Source organism: Urocitellus parryii, chromosome 9 (assembly GCF_045843805.1).
Source record: "Urocitellus parryii isolate mUroPar1 chromosome 9, mUroPar1.hap1, whole genome shotgun sequence".
In the NCBI taxonomy this organism is placed as follows: Eukaryota; Metazoa; Chordata; class Mammalia; order Rodentia; family Sciuridae; genus Urocitellus; species Urocitellus parryii.
The window spans coordinates 31916517-31944278 of record NC_135539.1 but is presented as its reverse complement, the minus strand read 5'-3'; the positions used below and the strand labels follow the sequence as shown (position 1 = coordinate 31944278).

Sequence of the window (27762 nt, the reverse complement as noted above, 5' to 3'; positions counted from 1 at the left end):
CTTCCAATTTTACCTCCCAAATAGGTTTCACCTCTAAACCCTTCTGGCAATCTCTAGTCTCACGACTGCTCCAGTTTTGTCTCACCTTTTCACTCCTGGATTACATTACTCAAACTCTCTGGTCCGATCAGTCAGTTTATTTCCCCTATTCCTCTCTCTTATTCAGTTCTCCGGGAGGGTTTCTCTGCAGCCTCCTTCTGAAATCTGCCCTTTTCCTCCTTTAAGCTTTTCGGCAGCTTTCCATACGCTGAGTGATAAGCCAGTGTGGCCGGTGGTTCCCGCGGCTCTGGGGTGTGGAAATGCCATCAGTCCCTTTGCATGCACTCTCTGGGCTCGACATGCGTCCTCTTGTGGAAACCTTTTTTGATCCACCTTCCCACACTGAGCGCAGGTGCCGGTTCCTCCAGGGAGCCTTCCCCGAGCAATCCTACCCCGCTTACCACCTTCAGCACCGCAAGGTCCACGCCACACGGTAAGAACCCATGCTGCCCAGCACTCCCTTCCTCGGGCTTTGCCCTTACGCCTCGCACAAAGCCCTGGCGGCACAGAACGGACACGTGTCCATCGACCAACTCTAAAGCCCCTGGAAAGAGGCGCTGTGTCCAGTGGTGCGTCTGGCGATGCACCGAGAACTCTTACCAGGGAGGGGAAGCAGGTGCAATGGAGCCTGGTCAGCGTCAGCCCGGGAGGAGCAGCCTCTGGAGGTCCCGCCACGCAACTATCGAGACGCACCTCCGAGACCTCCGGGAGTCCTAGAGGGGAAACGGAAGGGGCCCTTTCCGGGCGCACCTGTCTGACAGCGTTCTTCACTCACTTCCGGTCCGCCGAGGGCACCAGCGAACCTGGTGCTGGTGCCGGGCGGGTGAACTGGAACCGGGCCGGGCCGGGCCCGTGGCGGGCTCCGGGCGGCGGGAAAGGCTGTGGAGAGGCCCCGCGGGTCGGGGTCCGCACGTTCGCGCCGCGGCCGACTCAGGTAGGAGCCAGGCTGATCCCACCGGGCCAGGCTTGGCCTAATGCAGGTGGTTCAGGAGCCCGAGGAGATCTCGAACCGAGGCCGAACTCTTGGAAAAGCGAAAGTAATTGGGATAGGACGTAGTTCAGCCATCTAAAGAACAGCTACGGAGCGCGTTCTGTTTGTCCAGTGCAGAAATGAAAGATGAATGAGGCCCTCTCCATGCTTGCCTGCAGGGGATCAGATAGACGTTGGTAAACGGTTGCATCTGCAGAGCTGTAGATACCCTAATGGAGTGAACCCATGCAACAGCTAGAAAGTCATGAAAGAGAAATTCGATGCAGCAGAGGAAATACCTACTGTAGCCTAGAAAGGTAAAATAGGTTTAAGGGTGATAGTTAAATGCACAAACGCCCAAGAGAATATTTAGCAGGGCTCCAGGGTGCCGCCTGCTAGTTAATTATTCTCTGCTCCAATCGGGGTGATCTGTCCTAACAAGCCGATATCCTTCCCTGCTTCTTTGGACTTGAGATCTGTCTCCTTAGCTTAAGGCTTCCCGACTTGCCCCCCCACGGAGGTTAGTAGGACTCATTCTCCAGTCTACTACAAGCCTCTTTCTCAGTAGTACTTGGACTTACATTAATCTCTCCTTTTTTTTTTTTTTTTAACTCTCCATGTTTTTCATCTATACCAAGTATTTGGGGAGGCAGACCTTGGCTATATTTTTCTCTGTTTTCTTCTTTAGCCAAACACATCATCACATCCAAGCCACTAGCAAAGTTGTTAATTTTGCCTCAAAATGTTTTGATTTTTGTCTGCTTTGTCACCATCCTGACCTAAAGACCTGTCATCTTTTGCTTGAACCATCTGAAATACTGCTTCCCTTTTTGTATTCTCTATTCTCTGTTGACACACAGTATGACTTTTTAAAAATGCGTAGTTTCCCATTACACTAAGAAATAAGCGTAAAGCCTATAATTCTTATGGTGGCGCAGGCCCTGGGTAATCTGATTTCTGTCTGGCTCTGGGAGCTTTACTCATGCAGCTCTGCTCCTCACTCTGCTGAAGCCACACTGGACTTTGGCTTGCTCTTGAACATGCAGAGTGATTTCTAGCTGGGAATGCTCTTTGAATGACTGGCTCATGCTCTATCCTGTAGGTCTCAATTAAGTATCATGTCTTAAGAAAAACCTTCTTCCAGCAAGTTACATAACTGGAAGTAGTTTTTTTCTGCTGTTCCCTGCATGTTTCAAGAGTCAGTGTACTTAGAGTCTGTGCTTGTACAACATTCTGACATTCTCAGCTGAACAGCGCTAGATGAGTGTAAAATTTTATAACTAGTGGAATCCATGCGAACAACATTGTAATAAATGGTCTTGCTGCTGATACTACAACAAACAAACAAACAAACAACAAAAAACCTCTTCAACCTCTTAAAGTCCATTGTCACCACTAACAGAGCACCTTATTTATTCCATTTCTAGAACTTGTCCTCACTTGTAATTTTATGTATTTTCTTTGTTATTTTTTATCTGCTGTATTAGTATGAGTTTCAAGAAGACAAGTTCCTTGTCTTTTTCTTGTTTCTGCATGCCTGGGAAAGTGTGTATACACACACACACACACACAAACACACACACAGAGTCATGCATTGCTTAATTATGGAGACACATCCTGATAAATGCATTGTTGTGTGGACATCATTGAATATGATGTCACAGACTTGGACATGACCTTGTGATACAATCAAGAGATGTGGGAAACACAAGATGTATGAGATTGCTGTTGGTGCAATACAGCATACTGCTTTACAGTAAATTTTTGTATTTTAATAGTAGAAGGAGGGTACTCCGAACATAACAATGAAAAGTATAGAGTAGTAAATATGTGAGCTAATAATATAGTCATTTATTATTAGTAGAAGTAGGCTATGCTTTTTCACTAGTCAGTGAAAAAACTTCAGGTCTATTATAATCTTAGGGGACCAATGTCATATAGACCACTGTTATGTGGTATGTGATTATGTGTGTGTGTTGAATGTATGTTTCCTTTAGTATTGAAAGAGTGGGCCCTCGTGACTAACCTAATTATAGTCCAGTTTATATTATTCCCTGATTGTTTTATTTTGTCTCCAGTGAGGTCTTAAGCTACTTTGGGATGTAAGCTCTTATATATTTTCTATTTATTCTCTGTATCTAAGAGGTTCTTGGCAAATCATTTAGCTGACTTGATGTTCAAGGCATACTTTCAGCCTTTTGAAAATGCATCATTGCAGGTCATTACCATGTTATTCTGCAGAATGTTCATTAATGTAGACACAAATGGGATGGTCTGAGCTTTCATGTGTCTTGTGTTCTCAAAAAAATTTATGCTGTCATTCTCAGTCTTCTGAGAGGGAATGTGAAGATGCTTAAAGAGCGTCCAGGGATGGCGGAAGATCCTCAGCAGCAAATGGATATTCCTGTGGTGAAAATGGAGAAAGAGTTGCCATGGGGCAGGGCAAGAGAAGACTCCAGTCCTGAGACTTTTCGCCTGAGGTTTCGGCAGTTCCGCTACCAGGAGGCAGCAGGTCCCCAAGAAGCCCTCAGGGAGCTTCAAGAGCTCTGTCGCGGGTGGCTGAGGCCTGAGCTGCACACCAAGGAGCAGATCCTGGAGCTTCTGGTGCTGGAGCAGTTCCTGACCATCCTGCCCCGGGAGTTCTATACCTGGATCCGGGATCACGGCCTGGAGAGTGGCAAGGCTTTGGTGACCATGGTGGAGGACTTGACAGAGAATGCGCTGGAGGCCAAGGCGGTGGGTGAGAAGAGGGTATCCGGGTCTTTTGCTGTTGCCATGGGAAGGGGTTCTAAAGAATTGAGAGGTTTTTGGAGAGTGGTGGGTTTTTCAGCTGGAAGAGCTGTTCCCAGGGAAGATGCTGGTGCGCAGATGGGCCTGATGCTCCTTTTCAGGCCTTAGGGCAGAGGCCTGGCCCTGATTCCTTTGAGAGCCTCAGGCCTAAAGAAAGCAGTTGTGATTGTTTTTAGGTCCCCAGCCCTGCCTTGGGGTAGATGCCTGTGGGTACAGGGAACCCACTGGTTGCCCATATCTGTACTGTTTCCATGTTGGCCACTTCAGCTCTTGGGGCTCCTGTGTGATTTTGGGGTGCTGTTCTGATGATATCAGCTGACTGCACCATAAATGTTGCCTGGGACTCTGGCCATGTTGCTTTCACTGTGTAGTACAGTCACCTGATTGATGGCTGGGAAAAGAGGGCAAGGGGCAATCATTCTGTAACTCAGCCTTTCTCCCACACAGGAGCTTAAAAGAGGACCAGGAAGGACTTTGTTTTTGTGAGTGCATCTCAGTGTGAGTCCTCCTGGTTGTCCTTGCTCTTTGTAGAACTGCTGTTTTCATTAGCTAATTTATTACAGTGTCTGGGCTTTGCAATTAAAAACATTTTTGCTTTTACTACTAGGAAGTTTATTTTCTAATAGTGAGTGTGTTGTGTTTAGGTTTTCAGCAGGACAGCATTTGGGCTCTTGGAGATAGTATTCATGGGAAATTTGATCAGTATCAAGGCAGTTAACAAGTTAAGCTTGTCAAATAGCATGGGCAGAGACAAGTTGCTCAGGGCCTGATAAAGGGAGTGTCACTTCCTTTCCACCTCCTGTCTGATGTTGGAGGAGGAGCTCAGCTGGCTTTTCCTTTGTCTCTTTTGAAGCCACAGTGGTTCTCCTTTTAGGTTTTAATTCAACTCCCATCATAACAGTCTTGACTAAGCCTCATTTTAATTGATGTTGGGAATTTTTCTTAGGTTCCATGCCACATGCAGGGAGAACAGCAGAAGACAGCCCTTGGCAGAGGTGCTTGGGAGCCAGGCATCCACCTGGAGCCAGTAGAGGTCAAGCCTGAGTGGGGGATGCCCCACGGGGAAGGAGTTCAAGTCCTAGACCAAAGAACTGAAGAGCAGCTGAGTCAGGACCCTGGAGATGGGACGCAGGCCTTCCAAGAGCAGGGTAAGATGCAGATAGCGAAGACGGAAGGGCACAGGGAACTGCTCTATACCAACTGTCACCACCCTGTCCTTCAAAAACCCAACAGTAGTATGTGCAAGGTGTAATTCTGAATGTTCCCGGTTATTTCCTTGACCTCAGTAGGAAACTGAGATGAAATCGTGTTCTCTGCCTTGACCCTGGTTTCTGGAAGGCATGTCTAGAATCATGTTCTTTTATTGTTTCTACTTCTTCATATGCCTTCTAGAAACTACCAGGAACTGTGCAATGGATGTGGGAATATTTATTAAGTGGGAAGACAAACCGTACCCCTCAAAGTAATAAGTGACATTTTTTTGTTACTGAATCTCAAAGAAGTTATTCCTGAGTGTGGCCAGGGAGCATGACAGATTTGGGACAGTCTTCACTGCTGAAGACAGGGCAGGGGCCACTCAGATACCCCTGTGTGGGTCATTGTGGCACCAAAGCACTTTTCTCTGGAGTTTGCAGGTTTCTGAGGTTGTGTGTCTTGGATGGGGGTCATCTTTGAAAGGGATGATTGTCAACAATGTTGATCTTTCTCCTGCTTTTTGTCTCTACTCAGCACTCCCTCTTCTTCAAATGGGTCCAGGCCTCCCTCCAATGAACACCAGAGACCAAGAGATGGCAGCTGGGTTTCTTTCAGCAGGAGCACAGGTGAGCCATGACTCTGCCCTTTTGGAGATCCTGATGCTGCTTTGACTAATGTACATTTTCCCCAAAGCTTCACTATGCAAAGCGCCATCCAGAGAGTGGAGTCGCTTGGCCTTTCTACCTCTGGTAATACAGCTGTGTCATTTTCTCCGTTCTGCCACCATCCCTAGTTATTAATTTGCACTGACTCTTATACCTGGACCTTAAGCCACTGATTGATGTGTTGGTATTTCTCTTACCATGAGGAGGAAGACATTGAGAGAATCCCTGTAGGTGTGTGTCTGCTATGGTGGTTACCCTAGAGATAGATGTCCTTTGTGGGTGCTTCTTCTGCTGCTGCTCTGGAGATGTCCCAGGGATGGCAGCTGGCTCAGGCTGGGGCTCCTGGAGCCCTGAGCAGTGTCTCTTGGTCTATACTTGCCATCCCAGGAGTGGAGGCCCTGTTAATACTTGCAAACCTGCTGCACAGGGTAATGAGAGCACAGATGGGAGGCTCTCACCCCAGTTGGAATCCCTTCCACAGGGTGCTAAGTGTGACCAGGGACGTGGGGTTTCCCATGGGACACTTTTCTGAAGGACGTGAGTCTTAAGTTAAGGACTTTCTTGAAGAAGTAAAGGAATTATTTGACAGAACAAAAAAGAAGCAAGTCATATCTTAACTATGGCTAAAGCCATATTTGGGCATTGAGGCTGGGCTATTTCCCGTTCCGGAGGTTTGCAGGGTCGAGGAGCGACAGTGTTTTTTCCAGTTGGTTAGACCCATCCCTTCTGCCATAGAGTTTCTTCCTGGTGTAGTGAATGAGAAAATAAGGACCCAATTCTTTTAATGTGGTGTCATTCTTAAGATGGGGCTTGAGAGGGTGTGGGGCAACTCCCAGGCTCTGTGATGCCTGATGATGCAGGTGACCAAGTGGCATGGCAGCTGGAGTTGTGGGGACAAGCTGAGCTGCTGAAGCAGAGACTCAAGTCAATTACTCTTTCACTGAATTGTCAGGAGGTAGTTGGTTCATTTCCCAGGGCACTGAGAGGCTGGTTTCCTTCTGTTGTCTTACTCTGCTCAGCCCTGTGCTGTTCCCTCTGATCACTGTGGCCATTAGATGGTTCTTCTTTAGGGACTGTCTCTTTATTTATAGCAATCTGTTGTTTCAGGGATTGGGGACCTTTAAAGACATGGCCCTGCCTTTTCCTGAGGAGGAGTGGAGGCATGTGACCCCAGCCCAGATTGACTGCTTTGGGGAATATGTGGAACCACAGAACTGTGGGGTCTCTTCAGGTAAGGCTCTGTCTCCACCCCAAAGGTGAGAAGCTGAGGGGTTTTGAAAGCTCCAGGTCAGGGATCTTGCCCTAACCTGGTGCTGCTGACAAAGGAAGTGGATTTCATGGCAGGTGAGGAGGGAACATGGGCCAGCTGTAGGGAGCATTCCTTTGTCAAGAGGAGGCAGACAATGGAGCAGAAAAACACGAGGCAGCTCTTCTGGCTCCAAATAGACAGGTCAGTCATTAGCATCCCTAGACATCTGTGTGTGTCCCTAGCTGCCTTCAGAGCAAGAGGGAAAACAGCCAAAAAGGAGCACCTGGTCTTATTCATTTAGCAAGTGTTTATTGAGCACTCCCTGAGTGCAGGCCTCACACAGTAGCTTTGTGTTGGGGCAGGAAGTGGCCTGGACTAATATACAGGAAAGAATTGGAGCATTCTCTGTGTGTATGTGTGCACATGTGCGGTAAGGATTTAGAAATGGGACAGGTAAGTGTGGGCTTGTGTCACAGAGGAAGCAAACTCTCGATGGGCCTGCCTCAGGTGGTGGCTGGGTTTGACCTGTGGTTGCACTGATAGGAGCCCATAGGGGAGGAGGGAGCAGGAGTGAGGCCAGGGCTGGCAGTGCAGGGTGAGGGCCTGTGGGGAAGCCAGCAGAGTGCACTACAGGGCATGGGGATCAGGGACCAAGGAGCAGTGGGGAGAATCTTTGTGGGTTGAATGAGAACAGTGGGGAGAAGAAGAAAACGTGGCTGGGAACAAGCCTCCCCTGCTCCCCGCTAACTCTTTTCTTTTTCCTTTCAAAACCTTGTATTTTATGTGTTGACCCTTCATCTGTACAGACTCCATCTGACCTTTCTCACCTTGAAATACATTGAAGGATGAGCAAGAGGGTCATGTGCTTCTTTCAGGATGCAAGAGGCTCCATCCTGACTCCCTCTTTTACTAACCATGACCATCTCATTTGATCTCTTCAGGTCTCAGTTTCTTCAGTCATGAAATGACTCACATGGCCTCATGGCATTGTGAGGACAAAATGTGTGGCAAACATGGTGCTAGCACATATATTTTTTTTTTTTTGGTTGTGGTGCTGGGGGTCGACCCAGGGCCTTGTGCATGAAAGGCAAGCACTCTACCAACTGAGCTATATCCTCAGCCCACATATTTTTATTAGTTGTGCAAATATTGTTTTTTGGGAGGGGGTTTTGCCCAACTTTGATTTTTTTTCCACAATTTTTATTCATGCATTATAGTTGTACATAACGATGGGTTTGTTGTTCCGTGTTTGTACATGCACACATAGAACAATGTAGTTTGGCCAGGATCATTTCCTGGCACTTCCCTTCCTCCCTGCCTTCCACCCCTGGGTCCCTTTCCTCCACTGATCTCCCTTGGATTTTCATGAAAGATCCCCCACCTTTTCTTTTCATTTTTTCTCTCTAGCTTCCACATAGGAGAGAAAACATTTGACTCTAGACCTGAATTTGACTTATTTTGCCTAACATAATGGTCTCTAGTTCCATCCATTTTCCTGCAAATGACATAATTTCATTTTTCTTTATGGCTGAATAAAACTCCCTGTGCACGTATACCACATTTTCTTTATCCATTCATCTGTTGATGGACATCTGGTTCCATAGTTTGGCTGTTGTGAATTGTGCTGTTATAAACATGGGTATGTCTTATCACTATAGTGTGATCACTTTAATTCTTTAGGGTAAATACTGAGGAGTGGTATAGCTGGGTCACATACTGTTTTCATTACTAGTCTTTTGAGGAACCTTCATATTGATTTTAATAGTGGTTGTATTATAATCCCACCAACAGTGTAAAAGTTGTTTTTCTTTTTCTCCACATTCTCTCCAGCATTTATTTTTGTATTGATGACTGCCATCCTGATTGGTGTGAGATGAAATCTCAGTGCACTTTTGATTTACATTTCCCTAATTACAAATGATGTTGAACATTTTTGCAAATATTTGTTGGTCATACTTGTACAAATATTATTAACTGATTCTTTCATAAGTCAGCATTCATTCATTTTATTTACCCACAGAGATTTATAATAGGGTGGAGCACCAGGTAGGGGGAATTGGGGACCTGTGTCCAGGGCAAGGTGATGTGGGTGGCAAAAGATGCTGGTGTGTTTTACATAGAGGCTTGTAATTGCCACAGGGTAAAAGATGTGCAAACTTTGGAGATAAATACACAAGGCAGGGGCTCCCGTGATGTGCCCTGGATAGAAGTCCCAGCTTCCCAGAGCCCTAATCCCCATTAGCTGTATGCCTCTGCAGTGATGCCTTTCCATCCTCAAGAGTGCTTACCCGGTCCTGGCTGTTTCTGACTTCTAGAGACCCTGGTGCGTGTTTGTCCTCTCACCAGCCCTGCGTCTCCAAACAGCCTGGATACACATCCCTAAGTGTTTCTGCTAGGTGGCATGGTGTGCCTCTGTTTGGGTACATCACAGGAGCCCCAGCTTTGTGCAGTTATCTCTGTTTTCCAAGTGTACCATCTGCTATGAATTCCAGCCTTCAGGTCTACCTGGGATTCAGTCCCAGAACTTGCAAAGATAGCAGTGTGGGACAGGACCAAGCTGCCTAATTTATAAGGAGGAGATGAGTTTGGGGAGACCGCTGGGCCAGGTGGGTTCTCAGCTCCCTTTCAGGCCTTGGTCTGTTGTCATTAGAGAGTGACTAACTGCCAGCCTTATGGTCTGGATCATAAATGGAGTTATGGGAGCAAACAGATGGAGATTGGGCTGGTGCAGGAATTTGGAAGCTGATTTGGAATAATGGATGCAGAGAGTAGCATATGCACACACTGACTCCAGGAGACTTGTTTGCAAGATGGTTAAGACCCTGGGGTGAAAGATGAGTGTTCAGAAGAGAAAGAAAGAGGGGTTGCGTAAGTAGGGTGAGACTAGCTGAGGGCTGTGGGCTCTGGTAGAAGTTTGCAGTGTTGAGTAATGTGATGAAAGTGTTATTGCAATTGACCTCTAGGGTGAAGGAGATACAGGCATAGGGCCAGAGCAGGAACCAGACTTGGCAGTGGTGAAGAAGGTGGTTTACCAAGACGTTTTTTCAAGGATTGATCACCGATTAGCTAGAGAAGAGGAGAGAGTAGAGTCAAGGAGGAGGCTGAGATCCTGGCTATTGGACTGGAAAACTGGTGCTACTGTGAGAAAGGAAGGGAAGTGCTTTCCTAAGGGGGAGGAGAATGGAGGGTTCCATCTTGAGTTTGAGATCCAGGGGGAGATTCTCTGGAAGTAGCTGGAAATCAGTGCTTGGTCTAAGGGCTAAAATCATACCACCTACCATTGCATACCTGCTGTGTATACAGGAACCTTTATCAGTGTACTATCCATTTTGAAGATGAAGAAAGTAAGGCTCAGAGAGATTAATTGATTTTTCCATAATCCCATAGCTATTAAGTAGCCAGTGCCACATTCAAAACCAGTTCTCTGACTCCATTCTCTTTGTACTAATGCGTCTTTGTCTTAGTGTTTTCATTTCTGCCTAGATATTTTATTTATTTCCCTCCAGCTTTATATTTAAACATTTGCTGAAAAAACTTTCAAACCTACAAAAAAAGCCTACAAAAATCACTAAGACTAGTGTACCGTTATAGTGAACACACTTATACCTTTGTCTTTTTCAATAATTGTTAACATTTGCCATATTTATCTATAAAATGTATTTTCAGAATAATTTTGAAAATGGAGCCATTTGATCTTTCACTCTAAATACTTCAACATGCGTCTCCTAACAAGGACATGTGACCTTCATGACCTCATGGTGTGGAGCTGTAATTAATTTGTTTTTTCATGGAGAGGATCCACACAGGAGAAAAGGTTCATTTGGGTAGTTTCCAGTTTTGAAGTGTTAGGAGTAGGAAAACTGAAACTAAGTACCATGTATGAACTTTAACTAGCTCCTGGAGAAATCTGCACATGAACTCGATATTATGTACGAGGAACTTATATTTATTTTCTTAGGTGGAGTTATGATCCTAAGTATATATAGTCCTGGTAGCTGTACCAGCACAGAATTGGTTTGTAACTGGAGCTTCAGTTACAGATTGGGCTCCTTCCTTCAGCCAGCATCTCCCTGCGCAGTTCCCTGCCAGGCTCCTAGGGGGCCCAGATTAATGATACTTGGTTAGGTAGAGGGAGCAGGGTATGCAGGGCCAGGTTATTGGAATGGGTTTGTAATTATTTTGGGAAGGCAGAACATGTAGGTGAATGTAAACTAGCATTTGCAGCAAAGTCATGTGTAAATAAGTGCTAATTGAGGATATCAGTGCAGAAGAGGCTGGGGGACGAGAATAACCAGGGTGTATTTCTCAGAATCACTGAGATAGATTTTGAAGAAAAGTCTGAAAACGAGGGGGGATTAAAATTTGGCATATATTCTGTATGAGGGTAGGGAGTGGGAAGAAGTAAAGGAAGTTCTGAGTTTAGGATCCACAGAAGTGAAAGGTGTTGAAGTTGTTAGTCACAGGGAAAAGAGAAGCTGCTCTCAGTGGGCCTTTCTTGGAAGCAAAGCTCTAACACATAAATTACCTTTGGTAGCTACCATGGAATCAGTCTTGGTCTCTTTTCTCCTGTAGGCATTGGGAGCAAGGAAAAGGAGTCAAAACCCCAGCAGGAAGACCTTAAAGGGGCATTTGCTGGGCTGTCATCTGAGAGGTTTGGGGAAGCTGCTGTCCCTGGACCTGGGCTGGGAGGAGCCTGTGAACAGGAGCCTGGGGAATCCGGGAGTGGTCTGCCAGGACTTCCTGCTCCACAGCACAGTGTCTCCTTGCCTGAGGATCTCAAAGCGCAGAGTTCCTTCTGGAAGCCTTTCCAGTGCCCCGAGTGTGGGAAAGGCTTCAGTCGGAGCTCCAATCTCGTCAGACACCAGCGAACCCATGAAGAGGAGAAGTCCTATGGCTGCGTGGAGTGTGGGAAGGGCTTCACCTTGAGGGAGTACCTCATGAAGCACCAGAGGACCCATCTGGGAAAGAGGCCCTACGTGTGCAATGAGTGCTGGAAGACCTTCAGCCAGAGACACCACCTGGAGGTCCACCAGCGGAGCCACACAGGGGAGAAGCCCTATAAGTGTGGGGACTGTTGGAAGAGCTTCAGCCGGAGGCAGCACCTGCAGGTGCACCGGAGGACGCACACCGGTGAGAAGCCCTACACCTGCGAGTGCGGCAAGAGTTTCAGCAGGAATGCCAACCTGGCTGTGCATCGGCGAGCCCACACCGGGGAGAAGCCCTATGGGTGCCAGGTGTGCGGGAAGCGGTTCAGCAAAGGGGAGCGGCTGGTCCGACACCAGAGGATCCACACGGGAGAGAAGCCTTACCACTGCCCCGCCTGCGGTCGGAGCTTCAACCAGAGGTCCATTCTCAACCGGCACCAGAAGACCCAGCATCGCCTGGAGCCCCCGGTGCAGTGAGGGCACCACCTGAGGAATCCCTGCCCCAGGGTATCCTTCATCTTTTTGATGGGCTTGGAGGACAAGCAGTGATGGCATGCAGGAAGGCTCTCGGGCCATTTCCTTTCCACTGACTCAGACCAGGCTGAGGACAAGTCTGGCTTATTGAGAGCTCCCAGAGGGCACAGCCGCCCATGCCTGCTATCTAAGTGGTGCCTATGGTTTTTCTGGTAACCTTTAAGGGAAACAGTATTCTGAACTTTAGTTCAGGCTGGGATTTTTCCCGTCAGTTGGGTGTTTGGACACACCTCCAAGTCCAGTAGTAGGGGCAGAATTTTGTCAGTGGTTGGCAGCTTGAAGCTCATTATCCTGGGTCTCTATCCTGCCTGTGAGATCTGGCTCAGACTCACCTCACACTTTTCCATTTACAAATATTTATTAAACACCTACTATGCTCCTGGCACTGAGAATACCGTGGTGAATGACAGACACAGATGAGACCTTGTTATCACAGAGGATTCCAAAGTGCGTTGTGTTGCAAGGGCCATGTGAGGGCCTCCTGTCACGTGCTGCCAGCCTGCTCCCTGCTGGACCTCACCTCGGCCTCCACCCCGCTGGGATCTTCTCTCAAGCAGCCTCCTTTGTTTTGCTTCATTTGTAGCCTTTTTCTCTGACTGTAATATTCTTCCCTCATCTGTAAAGTTTTCCCATCCCAGCATATTCCTTGCACTATAACAACAGCTATTAGGAAATTAATATTTTGCTATTGATCACGAATAAACATAAACCGTATTTTTAAAAAATGTCACATTCTGCCAAAAGACTAGATTAAATGAGTCTGAAAGGTGAACTAGTATTAATGCCCTATATCAATGGCACTTTATCTGACATATAAAAATGCTTTTCTATTTTTTTTTAAATTTTTTTATTGTTTTAGTTTTAGGTGGACACAGTATCTTTATTTAATTTTATGTGGTGCTGAGGATTGAACCCAGTGCCTCATGCATGCTAAGTGAGTGCTCTACTACTGAGCCACAACCCCAGCCCTTTCTATATGTTCTTATCTGATTCATTTCATAAGTAATTAGGCCCTGCAATGTGCCTGGAACTCTTCTGGTACTTGAGATACATCAGTGAATGTGATAGGGGAAAATTTCTAACTCTGCAGATTGCGTGTTTTAATGATGCACTTGATCTTCAGAATCTGTGGATACAGAATCTGGGCCTGGCAGGTGTTCTTGGTCCTGTTGGCGTACTTCCCTGAGTTTCAGTCACCACCTACCTCTTAATAGTCTCTGTCCTTTTCATCTGGACCCTTACTTCCCGAGATACTTGGGGTCCTGGACACCAATTAGAGATGATAAAGTGGTAGTGACCTATTTTTCATGAGTGCTGATTCAGGAAAACTGATGTTTGTAGGCATTTATAACATTTCTTTAAGAATTAGAAGCTGCAGTATTTGCAACTGTGTTTACATTTTCTTATATTATTTTGCCATCAAAAAGGGTTTTCTTGCTGTTTAAGATTCTGGGCCCGGCATAATGAGGGTGAATTGCACTGCAGCGACATTGTTATGCTGTGCCTTGAACACTGGCTGCTAAGTTTTTCTTTTGTCAACTGTGTGTCATTATAATTGCAAGGTGTCATTTGTTTGATGGTGCCTTGTAATGTCATATTCTTTGAGATTTCTTTCCCCCATTCTGCATTGCAAATGAGATAAGTGGTAGTGATGAGCATTTGTATTACACGGTCCACTTGGAAACATGTGCTTTTATCACCTATTTCCTGGCAGGCAGCCACAAGTTTACTTTTGACTTAGCAAATAACCCTTTTGGTCCTCCTGGCTTATCTGTGGGGACTGTGAAGTTGTGCTAAACTAGGGTGAAGTGTTATTGAGTCATCCACACAGGGCTGCTGCAGAGGTCCATATGAAAAACCAGTCTCCCAGCCCCCCAATTCTTAGACAAGTTAGGCAAGATAGCCAGCGCCCTGCCAGCCAAACCCAGTTGGAGGTTTCCTGTCCTCAGGATTTGGGATAGACTCACTTGAGTGTATCTTTTCCAAAAAATCTGTCTCTCAAGGCCAGGCAGGGACCATGGAGGCTGCTGTATTAGTGTCTGTATTTACTTGAATTAAGTTATTGATTGATTTTGATCATGCACTTAGCTGAACAGGCCTCTGGGTTTTCAGCTAGTTGGAATCTCTTGAGAGAAACTTCAGTAGGAGCTGAGCCTTGCTGTCCTGCCCATTTGTCCTCTTCCATGTCTACTCTGAGGCCAAAGCATATGGACAATGTTTTCAAAAAGCTTCCATTAAAAGGGAGTTTTTCCCATGGAATTATAGTAGCCTTGTTTTTTATACCCATTGAAATGTCAAATATTTTCTGTTTTCTGTACATTTCTATTCTTCTGGAATTTTATTTCATACCTCTCTCTGTTTATTATCTACCTATCTGTAAATTTTCTGAAGTCTAGGACATGTGAAAGAAAGCTCAGGAGAAATCTTTCATTAGGAAGTTAATGATCTTGTATCTTGGGGCACAGTTGGGGTTCACCACTAATACAAAAAAGTGATATCTAAAATTTTGAACTGTTTAATATAAAAATCTATAACAGAATTGCCAACCCTCAGAATTTCCTTGATGGCTACCTTCTCTCTTTTCATGGGAACCATTTTATAATAGAAAATTTCAAACGTGTAAATGAATCCTTGTGTAGTCATCATTTGACTTTTATTTTAAACTCAGCCAATCTTGATTTCTCTTTACCCACTGCTTCCTCCTTGTCTTCTTCCCTCACTGAAGTGTTTTAAAGCACATTCCAGATGTTTATAAATATTTTGGTGTGTGCCTCTGAACAGTAAGAGCTCTTTAAAAAGATGAATAATTCTTTAGTGTCAAAATATTCAATGATTTTTAAAAACACTAAAATTTTAAAATTACAATTTGTTGGGCTGGGGATGTGGCTCAAGCGGTAGCGCGCTCGCCTGGCATGCGTGCGGCCCGGGTTCGATCCTCAGCACCACATTAAAACAAAGATGTTGTGTCCACCAAAAACTAAAAAATAAATATTAAAATTCTCTCTGTCTTAAAAAAAAACAAAAAAATTTGTTGCTTTGTCTTCTAAATTTCATAACCATCTGTCCTTCATTTCCTTGAAATTTATCATTGAGAAAACTGTATTATTTATACTATAGACTTTTTTTAACATTCTGAATTTTGTTATTTGCATATCCCTGACATTATTTAACTATTTCTCTGCCCTCTGTATTAACTGAGAACTCAGAGATATAGAGGTATAGCCAGATTTGTCTTTCCCATTTTGGCAAGAACACATTACAATGGTGGCACATATGGCTATTTCTCTTTATATGATGTTAGGAGTCTAGATTATATATTTCATTAGTAATAATGATGAACAATTATAAAGTACTTAAAATTTATAAATAAATTATCATTTAATAGCTGGAATACTTCTGTAAGAAATTTCCCCTCATTTACCTGTTTTCACGTTAATGAACTGATAGATTTGCCTCCTGTAAAGGTGATCCTTTTTTGTTGTTTTTGCAGAGCTGGGGATGGAAACTAGGGTCTCATTCCTAGGCAAGCACTCCACCACTAGTGTTGGTGAGGAGGTGGAGAGTTGGCACTCTCCCATTTGCTAAAATGGCACAGGTGACAAATTTGGTGCTTCCTCAAAAAGTTAGACATAAGTAACCATATGACCTAGCAATTCCACTCCTAGTTATATACCTGCGAGAATTGAAAATCAAACAGATTCATGTAACCACATATTCATAGCAGTGCAATTCACAATAGCCAAAAGATGGAAGCAACCCAAATGTTCATCAGCAGATGAATGTACAGACAAATTGTGGCTTGTGGCACATGATGGAACATGATTCAGTCAAAGATTGAAATGAAGAACTGACACCTGCCACAACAAGGATGAACCTTAAAAATATGCTAAGTTAAAGAAGCCAGTCATAGCCTGGGAATATAGACTATAGTGCATTGGTAGAGTGCTTGCCTTGCATGCATAAGACCCTAGGTTCAATTCCCAGCATCGCCTCCCCCCGCCCCCAAAAAATGCCAGTCATGAAAAATCCACATAGGGAAGTGTCTAGAATGGATAAACCCATAGAGGGAGACACTTAATGGTTGTTATCAGTGCATGGAAGAGGGGAAAGTGAGGAGGAACAGCTTAATGGGTATAAGATTTTATGTTGGGGTGATGGGTATGTTTTGGAACCAGGCAGAAGGGGTGGTTGTATAACACTCTTTGAGTATAACACATGCCACTGACTTATTCATAATAAAATGATTCATTTTATATTATATGAATTTTACCTTTGTACATTAAAAAAATCTCAGAAATATTAACATTATTAGACATGTTGTTATGGTGCTTATCCAAACCAGTGATGTATGCAGGGTCCCTGCCTAGCCTCCAGCCTCCTACTTACTGATTTGAGGTCAAGTCTTAATTCCAGACACACAAAATCTATAGCCTGATTTGTAACCTGATTGCTTCCTTATTAGTCGTAATTAAAATTCAGGCCCTGTAGCTTGCAACCAAGAATTGGTGCACATGCTCAATAATTCTTATGGTTTGACTGTGTTTTCCAAAGTTCATATGTTGGACTCCTAATCCCCAAAGCAGCAGAATGAAGACATGGAACCTTTAAGAAGAGTTTAGGCCATGAATGGATTAATGTATTATGGCAGGAATGGACCAGTTATTATGGGATTGGTTCCTGATGAATGGATGAGTTTGGATACCTTCCCTTCTTATGCATGTTTTCTTGTTCTTGTACTTTCTTCATGGAGTAGCAAGGGGACCCAACCCAGATTTGGGTCTCTAGACCTTGGACTTCCCAGGCAGTAAAAATAAATTTGTGTTCTTTTTATTTCCAGTCACAAGTATTCCAAGATAGCAGCACAAAATGAAGACAAGAGTGATTGCTTAGGTATCCAATCGGAAAATGGCATCTTGCACGGGAGGTCAGGGTTGGGCTGATCTTGGCTGGGCAGAGCCCCAGGAAAAAAATTGCTCAGGTTGGCAGGCACCATGGTGATTATATCTTCTTGGGGACTCTGGAAACTGCATGCAAAAGTGGCAGGTGCTTTTTTTCTGGAGTGATGGTAATTATGAAAGAAGCCCTTGTCCCCAGATCTTGCTAACAGTCTGAATTACAGCTTATGAACTGAGTCACTCCTGAGTGAATGAACCTAAGGGCACTCTCTTCCTTCAGCCCTTGCTACCTTTGACATCAGGTTTGTTTAGGCAGTCCCAGGAAGTAGAAAAATATTTCTTTTTTTTTTTCTAGAAATTTTCAAACTTTGCCCTTCGAATCACCTTGGGCTTCGCAACCTGGATTTGAGGAATGATGTTTGTGTCATGTAAAACAAAAAGCAAGGTAATTTAATTGATGATGTTTTGCTTTTAGAAAGGTTATATGTGCAGGGATAAAACATTCAAATGGTTTTAAGAGGATAGTGCTTTATACTATTAAAAATTATGTTTTTCTGGGGGTGGTGGCACATGTCTGTAATTCCAGGAGCTCAGAAGCTGAGACAGGAGGATCACAAGTTCAAGCCCAGGGGCTGGGGATGTGGCTCAAGCGGTAGCGCACTCCCCTGGCATGCATGCGGCCCGGGTTCGATCCTCAGCACCACATACAAACAAAGATGTTGTGTCGGCCGAAAAATAAAAAATAAATATTAAAATTCTCTCTCTCTAAAAAAAAAAAAAGTTTTCAAGGCCAGCCTCAGCAACTTAGGGAGGCCCTAAACAGTTCAGAGTGAAACTGTCTCAAATTAAAAAAATAAAAAGGATTGGGGATGTGGCTCAGTGGTCAGGTGCCCCTGGTTCAATCTCCAGTATAAAAAAAGAGAAAATAATTAAGTTTTTGATAGATAATGTTTATTAGATTGGGGAATTCTATCCTATTGGTTTGAGTTTGTATACTATAAATGGTTGTTGAATATTATCAAGTTTTATTTCCCCTGAAACTATTGGGAATGTATTGACTATTAATTTTTAACTGATGTCTATGTTTTTACTTGGTTAACTGCCTTTGAGTCAATAAACCCAACTTTGGCAGAGTCCTTTATGGGGCACAAATGCATTCTAAATGGAGGAACCTGCATGGGTGAAGATCTTCAGATGTACCTTGTTTGAATGGATTTCATGTATTTCAGAATAAGGATCACCATGGAGACAAGAATAGGTGGAGGAAATTTAAGGCCAGTGACTTAGTGAGTTCCTGAAAAGAATAAATGGCCTTTGGACTTAGTGATGATGCTGATTGAGTTGTTTATTTCCCACAGATGATGCACACAAAGGAGGTCCAAGTAGGAGGTTCACAATTCTTTGCCACATTTTTAGGTGAAGAGGGCACCTGATTTTTCCAACTCCAGGTGATGCACAGGCAGCCCTTCTACTGGCTGCGGTCCTGGTCACACTTTCTTTCCAGCATATAAACACATGAGGTTGGTCACACTGAATCACAGCTTGGCCCAGGATGGAAGGCACAGTCCCACTAAGGGCAGCACATGCTCAGCTGAAGGAAAAACTCAGGAGAGAACCACTGAAGGCGTTGCTGAAAGCTTGGTCCTTTGCTGATGTTGAAGACAAGGCTTTGAGAAAAAGTTTTATTGCTTTTCTAGCAAAGGAGAAACACAGGGGACTCTTGTCCCAGAGTCTAATTCTCCCCATCAGGGGAAACAGAGAGTTTTTAAAGAGATGATTCAAAGGCTATATTCCAGGTATGCCCTGGGAGGTTGTAATTCACCTGTTAATTTTGAGATAGCTATTTCTTAGATCTTCTGGCCTACCCCTGGAGACTGAATTACTTCATTTTTTGTGGTATGTGTTTACTTAAGGACAGATAGCCTAGGACCGGAAGAAGGGTAGTCTTGTTTTCCCTAAGATTAGGGATGGGGAGAGGGAGAAGAGAAAAAAAAATGTTTGTTTTAAAAAAAGTAACAGTGGCAGAGCAGCAAGGCCTATATTCAAAGCATGAAGTGGACCACTGTTAAAAAGGAAAGCACCACAGACCTGATTTAGAACTTGACCCCAGAAACCTGGGTCCTCCTGGCTATCAGCCCAGTGCTTCTCTGGGAGTATCTCTCTAGGATCCTCCTCTGTAACCTTGGAGTGGGGTGTTAATCAGGCCCCTCCTCACTTCATCAGTTCTGAAGGTCAAAAGAGAATTGAGGGAAAGTTGCTACAAACACAGAAGTTCCTATTGATCTCATGCAGATTCCTTGAGCTTCTCCCAACCGTCTCCCTACTCTTGTGACTAAGAGGGTTACTGACAAGATTTGTTCTTAGGGATGATCTGATTGGCTCTCAGATATACCTGGAGTAATGTAACAGAATTCAGCAGAAGCATATTATAAATTACTGATCACCCTGTGTAACAGGAACCTCACCCCGTCCCTAAACTTTGGGAATTCTGGTGGCAGCTTGGTTATTTGGGTTTTTGTCTTATTATCTTTATCTTCTCCATCTTCCTGGAAGAGATGTGTGGAAGGCTTGACCTTGGAGCCTGTGAGTGTTTGCTTTTCTCCCCCTCCCACCTTGCAGCTCAGTTTACAAAAGGCTCTACTGTGTGTCCTAGACTTCATGGGGGGGGGGCAGACTCTACTCTTATCTTTTTTCTGCAACTGTTTTTGGGAACAGTGTATCCTAAAATTCACTTTTTCCACTCTGCAAAAACGCAGAACTGTGCACCTCCAAATAATGACATTTTAGAGCACAGGGCACTTGGCAGACGTCCTGGGCAGGGATCCTAGACCCTGCTGGGCCTAGCTGAGGTGTCCCTGGGGATCCTTCATACATATGACCTTTTGTGCAAATTTTTTTCTTTTGACTTTATGACATTTTACAAGAATTAGTGGATTTGTATAGAATATTTAAACTATGTTACCTCAACAGCTTGCCTCTGGAGAAGAGGAAACAAGGTATTAATTTAACTCCCTGGAATGTTTTGTGGTTTCTTATTTGATGTTTGCATAATTTATCTATTTATTATCAATAGGAAAGTTGGAATAGGACTGTTGGAAGGCCTGTTCTCTTGTAGCTAAAAGCACTCCTTGGGCATGTTGCACCATTTATACATATTGTACATTTCAGCGGTATCTTTCTCCCTTGCTGCTAAGGGGCCAACCCTGTGGGAATAGCAATCTACTGCATGTCAGTCACGTTGGAGTAGACAGGTTTGCAGGATCCAGGACCCACAGCTCTGGGGCTCAGAACAGGATGCATCAAAGATGAGTTGCAGGCAGGCCTGCCCTAGGGAGCACCAGCCCTAATGGGTTTTCATACAGAGGTAGTTGATGGACAGAGGCAGCAAATGAATGGCTTTGTGACTGACCCTCTTGATAAGTGTGAACACGGCTGCCACTATGCTTACAGGTGAGCATCATCAGCTGGAGATCCAGATTCCCTGAGAAGAGGAATGGCCTCAACATTGGTTCCGTCATTTATTCCTATGCACAGCATCACTCAAGGAACATATGGGAAATCAGCCTTCCCTAAAGTTCAAGTCATCCAAATTGTCTGACAACAGAGATTTGGATGTCTCTGAAGGTATTAAAACTTCTTTTAACCCAATGGAAGCCTTGAACACAATCATCATTCTATACAAATAAGAATACTGTGAGCATTTCTGAGTGTTTCTGGGAAGGCAGATTAAAGAAGGACCAGGCTGGGTGTGGTGGTGCACGCCTGTAATCCCAGTGGCTTGGGAGGCTGAGATAGGAGAATTGTGAATTCAAAGCCAGCCTCAGCAACTGTGAAGCACTAAGCAACTCAGTGAGACCCTGTCTCTAAATAAAATACAAAATAGGGCTGGGGATGTGGCTCAGTGATCAGGTACCTCTGAGTCAATCCCCACTACAAAAAAAAAAAAAAGAAGTACCATATCTTAACACAGGTGTCTTAAAGGGAATGAAATACATAAAAGCCTCCTGACAAACTTATGTAAGATCAGTGTTACCACAGGTACTCCATGATCTGCACTGTTGAAAGTTGCAGTTAAGCAAAATCTTATCATTGGAGCAGAAGAAAAACATTTCCCCTCTCTGACCTAGAGTGAGGATCTGTACTTCATGGAAGAGGTAATTTTTTAAACCAATGCCTGAATCTCCAAGGAACATTTACATTTGGGGACTCTTATAAAATATTTACTCTAGGATTGAGAGCACAAAAACGTTAGCTATTTTTAGCCAATTGTGAGTTTTGGAGATCTCAGTGGAGGTGGAGGAGGAGATGGTGAGAGAATGTGATTATTGCTTTTGGGGTTTTGTTGGTACTGCTTGCCTACATGTCATGGACTCTTCTGGTCTCTGAGTTTGTGACTGGGGAATCCCAGATATATATGCTCACAATCTCTGTGACCTGGCTTTATCTTTCACTTTCTAGGTTTGGTACTATGGACTTCTTTAGAATCCAGAAATTCTTGGGCCCAAACTACTGCTTCTTCTAGGAACTATTCTCTGTCTTACTGCAAGGTGGATGTTACTCGAGTGCCCTCCTTTGCTTCTCATGGTTGCAAAGATGGAGAAAATTTAAGAATGATGTTATATTGTCCATTTAAATGTCTCCTGTATTTTCTCTCTTTTCCCCTCTGACATCCCTGAATACGAGCTGCCTTGTAACCACCACAGTGAGGTACAACACGGTTTCATTAGATTCCAGTCCATTTGTTCCTTTAGAGATGCATTCAGTACATTTGGAACAACCATGGATTTTTATTTTTTTTTCTGTTTCCAGAGTGTGTAAAAATTTGATGTAGGGTGCTAAAAAATATGGACAAATAGGGGGACAAATATTGAAACTTCCCTTGGGTTGACTTGTTATGGTGAGGCACCTTGCTACATGAGGTCAATGTCAGCCTAGAGTGTTAGTCATAGCTCTCTGGAGTAAAGCCTCTGGAGTCTGATCCTACCAGTGGTCCCACATTTCACCAGCTGTTGAGGTCCACAGTCTGAATCGGTTTGAGAATGTTACAGGAAATGAATTTTCTCCAGGCTTTGATGGCCCAAGGACTCCCAAGATCACCTTCTGTCCAGCATCTGGCTATTCACCTGTTCTCTGTTTTCCTTTCCTTATGTTTCCCCTTAATTGCATGATATACATGATTCAGGTCCTTCTAATATATGCTTATAAATGCATGCTAGCATCTCCTTCCTACATTGATAAACTTTTAGTGAAACTCCTTTATGTCAATTTTGACTTTAATATATATATTTTAAAGATGGGCTGGGAGATATTGGAAGTAATTTATGCTCAGCTTTTTTATAAATTTGTTTTTTTTACTTCCTCTGCAAGTGTAGAGTTTTTGTTTTGTTTACTGTTTATTTCAAACCAAGACTTTGTTTTTGTACCAGCGATTGAACTCAAGGATGTTTAACCCCTGAACCACATCTCCAGCCCTTTTTAAAATATTTTATTTAGAGTCTTGCTGAGTTGCTTAGGGTCTCAGTAAGTTTCTGTGGCTGGCTTTAAACTTGCAATCCTCCTGCCTCAGCTTCCTGAGCTGCTGGGATTTACAGGTGTGTGCCAGCTGCACCTGGCTCAAGCCAAGACTTTTAAATTGAAGTGTTATGGCTATTTCCTTGTCTAACTCATTCTACTGACTTTGAAGAAGTGATGTGGGATCTTTTTAATCCACTGTGTTTCCCTGTGGGCTATGCACTTAATACCTTTGTAAGGTAGTCTGAGCCATTGCAGCAACTGTTTCCTTTGAGAACAGCTGGAGGTTTGCTGAGAGCAGCGCAAGAGGTAGAATTACGCTTTTATGGCAAAAGCAAGCAAGAGCAGTCTTTGCCTCTTCCTACCCCTTCTGTGATCAGTGCAGAAACTGCAAGGCTGGTCACAAGGTTTGCTGGGTTGGCATGGCATGTAACAGGGCCAAGAGGCGATGGCAAGAGCTCATAGTGCTGGATCTCCTGTGGCCCAACCCCAAGTGCCCCTTGCCATATAATCATGAGTACTGATCTAATATCTTTATTGATTTTGAAATAATTTAATTTTAATTTTTTTTGCAGTTCTGGGATTTAACCCAGGGCCTTATACTTGCTATGCAAGTGCTCTACTACTGAGCTATACCCCCAGCTCTGATACTGAAATATTTTCATATATAAACTTTTTGGAGAATGGTATAGACAATACCCATGTATGTACCACCTAGACTTTATAAAATTCACAATGTTATTTCTAATTGTGATCTCTTTAAAGATCTACTTTGCCTTTAAGTGTTTATTCCCCAATTGACCCATGTTACCCTTCATTTTAGAAAGGAATCAGTGGCTTCCGAGGTCAGAATCCCTAGCTTGAACTAGGAGTTAATGTTGTACAGCTGAGCATATGGAGTGTGTCCATAGTCAGAGATCCAGGCCTTTGGGAGTGGCATATGGAAAGAGCTAGAGCAGGAAGTGAGGGCACCATCAACAGCTGGCAGGCAGCAGGGAAATGCTGAACTTACAAAGGCCCTTGTTGCCATTGGATTGGATTGTTACACACTCCTAAGCTCTCTTGCCAGACATGGTACTTGGTGGTGGAGAAATAAAATAGTTTTTCTTCTACCAATATTTCCAATTCCTTATCAATGCATTTCATTCTCCTGAGAGGTTATATGCTCCAATCAAAATGGACCAAAGTGATGTAGATGCTTCTGTTCCACATCTGTTTGAGTAAGCACTTTCAGTTCCACACATAATCCTGAAGATGGTTTCCATGCTGGGGCATCTCCCGTGACTCTGTTATTGAGGGAATTCTCCCTAGGGCATATGTTTGGCTGAGGGACAGGTGGAACGTGCCAGGGGATTCATGCCCAAATGAGCAACACTTCTCTATGAAAAAGTCAGTAATTGGTGGCAGAAATTCTAGCTTCCTGCTCCTTTACCCTCTGTTGGAAGGTCCCAGTTATCAGCAGCAGTGACCTGCTCATTGTCATGCACTGTCTTTGTTTCCCAATTTCCTTGAGTCACATCTTTATTCTTTCAAAATTCTTCCTGGTATTACCTCTCCAATAAACTATTTACATCAAAATCTTTGTTTCATGGTCTGTATATGGGGGAAACCAAGACAGAGAGCCCTATTATATACTAGTTTTATTTTTAGTTGTAGATGGGTAGCATGCTTTTATTTTATTTGTTTATTTTTATGTGGTGCTAAGGATTGAACCCAGTGCCTCACGTGTGCTAGGCAAGCACTCTGCCACTGAGCTACAGCCCCAGCCCCTATGCTAGGGGTTTTATATTCATTTTGTCAGTTAAATTTCACATGAGCCAAGAAGTAGGTATCATTTTCTTTTCAGAGATGAGCATGCTGAAGTTAGGAGAGGTTCAATAGGATTTAAGACCATGTATGTGCAACTCCCAAGCAGGCTTGTCCCCCATTCCAGGCTGTATTAGGTAAGACCCTTGTATGGGGCTCAGCAGATGTACCCTCTGGATCAAATCTTCCTTTGCATCAGTGTGTGATCTTGGACAGACACGTTGGCTGTTCTTGGTCTAACTCTCATTGCTTTCCTCCAGGATGATCTTCCTTCAGAATATGTCTGTGTCAGTGGTCCCTGAGACCTTGCTCAGATTCAGATCTTCTCTACAAGGACTCAAAGAAATCAGCAAAAACAGTTGCACTATCAGTTATAGTTTATTAAAGCAAAAAATATCTTGTTCATCTACCTATCTATATCTCTATCTTTATCTATCTGTCTGTCTATCTATCTATCTATCTATCTATCTATCTATCTATCTATCTATCTATCTATTTTCTTTTCTTTTTTTCTTCCCACTGAGGATGGCTGTGTAGGCATGGAGCACCCATGTGACTGATTTTGGTTCTTTGGTCTGCAGCTTTAATAAAAGTCAAACCAATACAGCATGGTCCAAGACCTGCATCCTAAATTACAATAGTAGCAAAATTTCTCTGGCACAGTGAAATCCCTCCAGATATGCTAATATTCTCTTACCAGGAATGATTTTCTAAGAGCTAAAAGGTTATCTCCCCGTATATGGCCAAGAGTCAGTCATTTCTTTGAACACACAGGGTTTGGGCAACCTAGGCCTGCTGTGTTAACCTATCACTGCCTGCTCTCATGGCTTTTTTTTTGGTCATCAAAACTCAGCACAAACATGAGCTCCTCAGAAAGACCTTTGACAACCAAGTAATCTGGATTACTATCTATTGCTTTCTATCACTTTCCATTGGTTTATTTTCCTCTTTACTCTTCTGACCACTGTATATTTTCTAGCCTGTTTATCATCTACCTCCTCTGTGTAGAATGTAAGCTTCCAGAGAGTAGAGTCTTTATTTCTTGTGGGGACAAGTGCATGGAGTACTGCATACATAGCATACGTTAAGGGCATCTGAGTGGCAAACCACTCCCCTTGTGCTAGGCATGTGAGTGGCAGGCTGCTTACCCTGTAGGCATAGCATTGGATATGAGGCCACATGTTGCTCCATAGCCCACTCCTCACCTTGACTGGTTGCTGCAAGGACAGTTAACAGAAATTGCATTGGTGGCTGCCTGTAGTCTGCTTAGCTACTGCCTGAGTATATATACATGGTAACTGTGCAATAAAATAAGACCTGCTTCCTGGTTGGTCTCTGGAGGTCTTGATTAGTGACTCCACAGCCACACTTTCCTCTACCCTGTTCTGTGGACCTCCTCGCTGGATGAGAGAGAGCTCACGTAGCTTCTCACTCCTTGTATCTCAAATATCAAAAAGATAGAATGTCAATAAATAGGCATTCAGTAAACACTCATTAATGAATGAAGGAGTCCAGAGAACACCACTGATATGATTTAAATGGGAGGTGTCCCCCCAAACTCATGCGTTAGACAATGCAAGAATTTTCAGAAATGATTGGGTTATGAGAATCTTAACCAGTGGATTAATTCACTGATATGGATCAACTGGAGGGTAACTGTTGGCAGGTAGGGTGTGGCTGGAGGAGACTAGGTCAATGGGGGCATGCTCTTGGGTTTCTGTTTTGTCCTTGGTGATTGCAGCTATCTCTGTTCCCTGGTTCCATGTCCTGAGCTGCTTTCCTCCACAGCTTTCCACTGTGATGTTCTGCTTCACTCTGTACCTAAAACAATGGAGTCGGCTGTGTATGGACTGAGACCTCTGAAACTGTGAACCCCAAATAAAATTTTTCTCCTTTAAAATTGTTCTTGTCAAGTCTTTTGGTCACAGTAGTGAAAAAGCTGACTATAACATACAGATTTATTTTATTTATTTATTTATTTATTTTTTGTGGCCTAATATATGATCTCCTATGAGGAAAATTCCACTTGTGCTTGAGAAAAATCTGTCTTCTCTGGTTGTTGGGTGAAGTCTTTATATATATTTTTTATTGGGTCCAATTAATCTGTATTGTTGTTCAAATCTTATTTTTCCTTATTTAATGCTTTGTGTCAATGGTTGAACGAGGAGTATTGACATGATGCACTGTTACTATAGTATTGTATTCATTTCTTCATTCCATTCTGTCAGATTTGCTTTCTATATTTAGGAGCTCTGATATTTGGTATGTATAGGTTTATATTGACTTAAATTGTGGTGAATCCACCTTTTTATTATAAAATGTCCATCTTTGTTTCTTTAATTTTTTAAAAATTTTTAGTTGTGGTTGGACACAATACCTTGATTTTATTTATTTATTTTATGTGGTGCTTGCCACAGTCTGGCTGGGCACAAATAATCGAGAGGTCATGAGCCACTTGTAGGTTCAAACAGGAACTACTTTATTGCCTGAACCCAACGGAAACTCTCCAGAACTCCACCAAAACTCCGCAAGAACCAATGGGAACTCAGCAGGAACTCTGCGAGAACTTAAAAGTAGCCTGCACCCGAGGCAGCAGGAGCCACCCCTTCTGGCAAAATGCCAGGCACCATGTTGACCTGGCCGTGGCTCTCAACATCTCCCCCCTTTTGTTCAATTAAACAACAAGTATGTGGCTTAGGGACCGTGCCTGTCTTAGGTTGTCCAATACTACATATAGTCCTTACCTGTCATTGGATCAGCTGACCTCAAGGCATCAGCCTCCATTGCAATTGGATCTTACTCATCATTGACTACTGGCCCAGCATTATTTATCCACCTTGTGGATAGTGGTTTTTACACAAACATCATAAACAACCTGCTACAAGCAGAAAGGGGAGGATACAAAACGTCACAATATCAAGCCATTGACAGCTCCTTTTGGAAAAATTGTACCATCGATGATACCATCAGCAAAGATACTCTGGCACTACCACAATTCACTGCACCAACAGAAAATTGACAATGCATACAAGCGATACATAGTCCAGGCAAATTCTGCAAGTAGTTCAAAGCAGAGGAATCCATTAATATGTCCATTTCCTCCCAAAGTAAATCGACTCCTTGATTGAGCATCACTTGTTGAGTTACATTATTCATTGATGCATCAGTTTATACAGTTTGTTGT

General features: G+C 43.6%; 1 protein-coding gene across 3 annotated transcripts; it reads left to right on the top strand.

Annotated features, from left to right (window-relative positions):
• Window positions 1–829: 829 nt before the first annotated feature.
• Window positions 830–15493, top strand: Zscan25 (zinc finger and SCAN domain containing 25). 3 transcript variants are annotated; one of them, XM_026404201.2, is made up of 6 exons: window positions 830–973; window positions 3337–3745; window positions 4746–4947; window positions 5528–5619; window positions 6766–6889; window positions 11480–15493. In XM_026404201.2, exons 2-6 carry the CDS (start codon window positions 3359–3361, stop codon window positions 12307–12309), a joined length of 1635 nt encoding a protein of 544 aa, XP_026259986.1. In that variant the 5' UTR covers window positions 830–973; window positions 3337–3358; the 3' UTR covers window positions 12310–15493. The 3 variants fall into 3 exon arrangements, with proteins under 3 accessions (XP_026259986.1, XP_026259988.2, XP_026259987.1); XM_026404203.2 differs by lacking the exon at window positions 6766–6889 and having other exon boundaries at window positions 11480–11917; XM_026404202.2 differs by lacking the exon at window positions 830–973 and having other exon boundaries at window positions 3647–3749.
• Window positions 15494–27762: the final 12269 nt, after the last annotated feature.

Excerpts from the sequence above, each read along its gene's own strand:
- Zscan25 (XM_026404201.2), top strand. The coding sequence starts at position 3,359 with ATGCTTAAAGAGCGTCCAGGGATGGCGGAAGATCCTCAGCAGCAAATG. Across the intron at positions 3,746-4,745 it reads ATGCGCTGGAGGCCAAGGCG|GTTCCATGCCACATGCAGGG; the intron begins GTGGGTGAGAAG and ends AATTTTTCTTAG. Across the intron at positions 5,620-6,765 it reads TTCTTTCAGCAGGAGCACAG|GGATTGGGGACCTTTAAAGA; the intron begins GTGAGCCATGAC and ends CTGTTGTTTCAG.